The 6,747-nt window shown below is 45.7% G+C and overlaps 3 protein-coding genes across 3 annotated transcripts; 2 read left to right on the forward strand and 1 right to left on the reverse strand.

Moving 5' to 3' along the window:
* Window positions 1-204: 204 nt before the first annotated feature.
* Window positions 205-2,701, forward strand: M431DRAFT_500617 (hypothetical protein; the record flags this gene model as incomplete). Its single annotated transcript, XM_024917934.1, has 6 exons — window positions 205-291; window positions 353-444; window positions 503-1,008; window positions 1,074-1,726; window positions 1,779-2,572; window positions 2,650-2,701. The coding sequence occupies 6 exons, from the start codon at window positions 205-207 to the stop codon at window positions 2,699-2,701; spliced, it is 2,184 nt and encodes a 727-aa protein (XP_024768629.1).
* Window positions 2,702-2,959: 258 nt separating this feature from the next.
* On the reverse strand, window positions 2,960-3,959 carry M431DRAFT_98490 (hypothetical protein; the record flags this gene model as incomplete). Its single annotated transcript, XM_024925056.1, has 4 exons — window positions 2,960-3,247; window positions 3,314-3,483; window positions 3,534-3,732; window positions 3,795-3,959. 4 exons carry the CDS (start codon window positions 3,957-3,959, stop codon window positions 2,960-2,962), a joined length of 822 nt encoding a protein of 273 aa, XP_024768630.1.
* A 476-nt stretch (window positions 3,960-4,435) lies between these two features.
* M431DRAFT_154434 (hypothetical protein) lies at window positions 4,436-5,898 on the forward strand. Its single transcript, XM_024912906.1, has 5 exons — window positions 4,436-4,532; window positions 4,594-4,753; window positions 4,818-4,947; window positions 5,013-5,574; window positions 5,637-5,898. Exons 1-5 carry the CDS (start codon window positions 4,518-4,520, stop codon window positions 5,868-5,870), a joined length of 1,101 nt encoding a protein of 366 aa, XP_024768631.1. The 5' UTR covers window positions 4,436-4,517; the 3' UTR covers window positions 5,871-5,898.
* Window positions 5,899-6,747: the final 849 nt, after the last annotated feature.

Genomic DNA, 6,747 nt, shown 5'->3' on the forward strand with positions numbered 1-6,747 from the left:
GTAGCGGAGAGACAAAGTTTGTGTGGCTAATAGAAGGGAATAGTTTGTGGCTGTGCAGCAACGGCCGGACTTCGGATTCCGTACAGGTTAATACGCACCCTAAGAAGCGGAAAAGGATGTCCGAACTTTGATCTGGATTCGTTTTACATGTTAAGTATTCGCAGATCCCTTACATCACCACAATCACCTTACAATTCACTAAGAATGCAGCCGGGTCAAACGGAGGAACCCGGGCAAGGTGGAGCTTCTGCTCGGAGAGCTTGTCAAGAATGCAGCAGAAAGAAATCCAAGGTAGAGATCCATATCCCGAGGACGTTTGAGCAACTTAGTGATAGGCCTTGCGCGTCTGAAGTGTGATAGGCTGCTTCCTCGTTGTTCGTCATGTCAGAAATACCGTAGGGTATGTGACTACGAAAGGCCGGGCAAGACGCCGTTGACGAGGAGGTATGATCGGCTGCATAGATATCTATCTAGGACTGGTGCTTTACTAATTAGTTCGCAGGCATCTGACACAAGTCGAGGAAGAACTTTCCAGAGCAAAGATCTTGTTGAGGGAATTGCAGTCACGCCAAAACCGCGAGAACACCAATGTATCTTCAATGTCGCTCCCTGAAGTCAATATACTGGACAAGGAGCCAGCAACACCATCTCCACCTCCCTCTCAACCCACAGAGTATCAGAGACACAACGAGGCAGATGCAGCCATTCCTCAGCAGAACCCATCTCTTCAAGAATACTTTGGTTCATCGCGCTCCAGAGATACACATGCGCCGGAGACGGAGTACTGCACCTTGATTGCTCATACAGCGAGTCCAAATCATCACAACTTACATACACCATGCACTGATAGACTGTCGAGGTCGAATCGAGATATCATGATTTCCCTCGAAACGCCCCCAACATCGGGGAGCTTTGAATGGGATGAACGAAGTGGTCAAGAGGGCGGACAAAAGTTTGTTGACGGAATGGGGAGTTTGACCAGCGATGTAGATGGCAGCGGTTATCTCGGTATAGCTTTCTCTCCGAAACGTGGTTACTCTTTTTCAATGCAGACAAACACTAACTTATTGAAGGCGTTGCTTCAGGGGCTGCACTTTTACGCATCACCGTAGGCAACAATAGCCATCGTTCTGGGACAACAAGCCCAAGGGTATCCACAATACCATTCGCCCTCACCTCCCTGTCTGCATTGGACGGTTATATCGACGACTACTTTTCGCTCTACCATCGCTCATATCCCATAGTACATGAGGCAACATTTCGAGCTCAATTCATGGAAATAATACCGCGACCCAGCGGAAATGCTTGGCAGGTCCTGCTGTATGTTGTGGCTGCTCTAGGGGCATGGTCTACTGCTACGCAACGTTCAGATGTTCATACTGGATTGTTTGAGGCAGCAAAGGCGAGGTTTTCGATTGATATGTTGGAAACTGGCAACCTAGTCCTGGTCCAGGCTTTGACGTTAATGTCGAACTATGCACAAATGGGAAACAAACCAAACTCGAGTTACAATTACTACGGATTGGCACGACGTATAGCTATGGGAATTGGCCTCCATAAGGAGTTCTCGGCCTGGCAGCTAAACCCTCTAGTCGTAGAGATGAGACGCAGAGTTTGGTGGTGTTTGTATGTATTTGATGTGGGAAGCATCATTACTTTCTCCAGGCCGTTCGATTTCCCACAAAGTGGAGTCGACGTTGAACTGCCTATAAATGTTCACGACACTGTGAGTATCGCTGCTGGTCTCAGGAAATGCGCGCGGCTGACTGATAATCTAGGATCTTACAATATCAACAACCCAAAGACCGCCACCAGCAGATACAACCACGGTATACTCACATTTAAGAGCCCAGTGCTCGTTTCATATGGCTACCTGCAACATCTACGAAAGGATGATATCGAACACTTTTCCAACAGCAAAAGAAATGAGTACGCTGGACGATATATCAATATGCCCATGGCTGGCTTCACTGCCTCATTATTTCCAGCCACACGCCATTCAGCCTCCCAAATATGCCTTCTGCCATGCTACACTTCAATGGCGGTATCGCAACTTGCGCATACTGGCGTACCGTCCATTTCTCGTTAGACGGGCCATGTCAGGCTCAGAGTGGGGACAAGACCAGGACAACTTGGATGACCCAGAAAGCATCGATCTCGCCTTTCAACGTTGTCTGGATGCATCAAGGGAATCGGTCGAACTCATTTCAAGCTTCTGGTTTAATAATTCCCAGACAATGATGGCTTCCTGGTACGGACTATACTTTTTGTTTCAAGCAGTTCTTATTCCCATTGTCTGTCTTCGTAATAATCCGCAGTCCGACATGGCGGGAGCATGGCGTGATCAGATTCGCGAATCCATCAGGGTTTTAGAATCCATGATGCGGCTCAATCCTACAGCGAGTCGGTGTCTTCGCGTCGTAACATCTCTGACCGAATCATATATATCGAATGAAGAAGAAATAAACGAACCAACACAAGAGTCATGGCAGGATCAGTTGACCGGCTTATATCCGATGATGTGGCCAGAGCTTGGGTCGGATTTTGCACAACTCGATCGTATTAACGCGTTGTAAGTCACCCCTCGTAGTCTTGGAAGCCTTGGTCCATCTCTGACAAAAGTTATATGCTAACTTGTGTGGATGCTAGGCAGGAATCGACCATCACAGACTTTATGAACCGAATGTCTGCATATGACTGATATCTCAGACCCTGTTTTCGCAATTGGATCCGTTGAAAGCTAGCTGCTCGGTCTAGGGCGCCGTCTTCACCCCTCCGATATTTATATCACAGTTGCGTCTGTTTCAGCTCCAAGCCAACATCTGTACAGTCTCCAGCCCAAGTTCAACATTCCACATCAGCCTATCGGCCTTAGCCAGATGCATTTGTACAGCATGTATGTCGCAGAATTTGATGTACATTTAAAAACACCTTCATTCCAATCTTCCCTTCTGAGTATTTACCGGCAGCAATATCCTCCGTCTATCACAATGTCTGCTCCAGTGGTAAAAGTGCTAGCGTCGCTCGCAAGGTACAAAAATATTCCCTTCAGCTCTTTCGCATCACCCTCGCGTCTCATTGGCGTGAGGCTCAACCATTCTTCTTTCCATCCTTTAGGAATCCCGGCAGATATCGGAGTCTTGATATAGCCCGGCGAGATGGCATTCACGCGTGCAAAGTCTGCCCACTCCACTGCAAGAGATTTTGCGAGGTGAATTACAGCGGCTTTAGACGCATTATAGCAGGCCTAAAAAAACTTGTCAGGGCTTCTGAAGCACCAGTTGGTGGAGCAGATATAAAGCCTAGAACCTACCTGACGCTGTGGGACATTTGCTATGTGGCCAGACATGGATGCTGTAAAGATCAGGCTTCCGGATCCCTGCTTTCGGAAAATTTCGCCCGCCAATTTAGCACAGTAGTAGGCTCCGTCTAGATTTACAGCGAGTACTTGCTCCCAGTTTTCAATAGGGTCATCGATACCACCTGAAGTACGTGTTAAGCAAAGAATAGAAGTGCATGAGAATTTTACATACCTGCTGGACGGGAGATGCCTGCATTTGCAATCATGACATCGAGTCGGCCGAAGTCAGCGACTACAGCAGCTGTTTGTTTTTGGACCTCTTCGAAATTCTCAACCGAACACTTGTAAGCCTTTGCTTTTACGCCGAAATCTGCTTCAATTGTAGCCGCGAGTTCGTCGGTATTTGTGGCACGGCTGTACCAAAGAGCAACCTGGAGGCACATTAGATGCAAGAGCATACAATGGTAAATTTTAAAGCGCAGTGTAAACTAACATTGGCACCTGCCTCTGCAAGCGCTCGAGCTGCTTCGTATCCGATTCCTCCCGAGCCACCAGTGATGATAGCAACTTTACCAGTCATGTCAAACATTTTCAAAACGCTGTTTGACAGCGTTGGAGATGGGCTCTCTCCATGAAAAGTGGGGTTCGAAGGATTCATTATTGCGAATTGAAGTGCTTCTGCACCACAAAATGTAGATTGTTCAGTTATGCCTCTCCTTTCTATACTTATAAGATTTGCTTTCAGAACAAATGGGGAGGCGGTTTGAAGGAATAACTGATATAGGATAGCGAGATTAATCTACGAATATTTCCGGGATCTGAGAGGGAGCTTCTTGTATGTAAAGTCTCATATGAACACGGCAGATAACCCCCGACTGTCAGATCTTGAGGTTGACATCGCGGTGGACACCACCCGAAAAGATAAAAGCGATTACAATCGGACCACTTTCCCCGGAGAGCCGGAGTTCAAGATTTACCTAACATGGAAAACCCGCTAGTCCGCCGGGGTGCAAAAGTCCGTGAGAGGAGCTCCGGCGATGTGTTGCCCGATGGTTATTGACCGCCGTCACCCGCTTCAGTACATTCAATGGAATTAATAAAGAATATTTCAACACCACATACCGTAGCTATCATAAAGACCTCAACTCTAGTCATCCGTTCTAGAATTGAGATTATCACCGACAATTGATATTGCAACGCTTTGTCACCCTTCGATATGGCCACCACCACTGTGAGATCCTGAACAGCTTCACATCTGTCGGTCTTTCACTTGAACTGACAGATCACCACAGGGACAGAATCCGGCTTTTGTACTGAAAGCAATTGGGAATGCAGACTTTGAAGAGAGACCAATCCCCAAATTGAGGGATGCTTGGGATGTTCGAGTTCATATTGCCCAGACTGGGATATGCGGGTCGGATTTGCATTACTATGACAACGGCAGAATCGGAGGTGAGTAGCTTATGATTGAGAAATTAGCCATGGAAGTCATTACCAGGGCTAATGTGTAAACTAGATTTTGTCTTGACGACGCCCATAATTTTGGGACACGAAAGCTCGGGAACTGTTGTGGAAGTGGGCTCTGCGGTCAAAAACCTCAAGGTTGGAACCCGCGTCGCCATCGAACCTGGTGTACCGTGTCGACAGTAGGTTTATGTTTTTTTTAAAACACTCAACGCCAGCAACATCTGCTAACTAGCTTATTATGTAGCTGTGATTACTGCCGCTCTGGGTCCTACAACCTGTGCCCCGACACAGTCTTTGCTGCTACCCCACCGTGGGATGGTACTCTCGCTAAATACTACATCGTCGCGGCAGACTATTGCATTCCTCTTCCAGATCATATGGATATGGAGCAAGGAGCTCTGGTCGAACCAGTAGCTTGTGCCGTTCAAATGACAAAAGTAGGCAACGTGCGAGCCAACCAAACTATCGTTGTCTTCGGCTGTGGTCCCATTGGCGTCCTCTGCCAAAAGGTCTCCAAAGTTTACGGTGCCAAAAAGGTGATTGGAGTAGATATCAGCCAGGGAAGACTGGATTTCGCGAAAAGCTATGGCGCTGATGGGGTTTTCTTGCCTCCCCAGAAGCCAGCAACTGTTAAGACCGACAATGAGTGGAACGAACAGTTGGCAAAAATGATCAAGGAGAAGTTCGACCTGGGAGACGGTCCGGATGTTGTGATTGAGGCTACGGGCGCTGCAAGCTGCATTGCAACTGGAGTTCACCTGACAAAGAAAGGAGGCACGTATGTGCAAGCAGGCATGGGCAAAGAGGTAAGGCTTTTATCCCCTACATGATATGTTCCCAAGTCAAAGCGTTTCTAACTCAGTAATAGGTTGTAGAATTTCCAATCACCGTCGCGTGCATTCGTGATCTGACTATCCGTGGCTCGATTCGCTACACGACGGGCTGCTATCCAACTGCCGTTGATCTGGTCGCTAGTGGTAAAATCGACGTGAGGCCACTGGTCACAAACAGATTCAAGTTTGAGGACACAAAGGATGCTTTTCAGTTGGTGCGGGAGAGGCACGAGAACGTCATTAAAGTTCTAATCCAGGGAGTTGTTTAGAGTCTAGGACTTATTAAATAGACGCTCGTTGAAGTTTACTTTTCGTATGCCGGCCTTTCGTGATTTAGGTATTTCATATTCATTGCTTCAGATCAGAAATACAGCCATATAGATTGTCATTACGCATAGAGACATGGCATCAGCAAATAAGAGCTACATGTCACGACCTGGCTCTTATGGTCGCGACAATGGGCCTACAGGTTAGACAGTCACGGATAAACGTCGGACCGACCAACCAATTAGACACGGATCATTAGATCATTTAATAATCTAATGATCCATGAGCCGGATTATTAGGAATTCTAATGATCTAAGGCAGGATTATTAAATCCTTTAATAATCTAGCCTAGCCAACTGAATATATAAGTTTACTTTATGTCACTTATTAAAATACTTAGATAGCCAGTTGTTATTAATATAATAGTATTTAGATTAAACATCAGATACTTTACTTTAAATCTAGTGATAAGATTGCCCGTTTACTGACCTGATTGCTTCACTAATATAAACTATAGAACCACTCTAAGGTTTATTCCTTAGGAATAGCTAACCTATACTAATATATAGGCACTGGTTTATTATATAATAATAACTTTTGTTCAGATAGTTACCTTAGACCTATAGGTAATAAGAGATTTTAGTAAAAACGTAAATGCTAATATTTAACGTACTTAAAAATAATACTGATTATAAGAGCTAAGCTCTAAGTAATTATTTAGATAACGATATTAAGTTTAAAGATACGCTAACTAAAAATATAGTCTCTTAAGCCGATTACAATAAAATAAAGGCTAAGTTCAAAGCTCTCTAAACCTAGCTTTAGGACCTTTAAAGCAGTAGAAGGGAGAAAGGCAAGGTTCTTAAACTAATAAAGCCT

This window comes from Trichoderma harzianum (assembly GCF_003025095.1).
Source record: "Trichoderma harzianum CBS 226.95 unplaced genomic scaffold M431scaffold_21, whole genome shotgun sequence".
In the NCBI taxonomy this organism is placed as follows: Eukaryota; Fungi; Ascomycota; class Sordariomycetes; order Hypocreales; family Hypocreaceae; genus Trichoderma; species Trichoderma harzianum.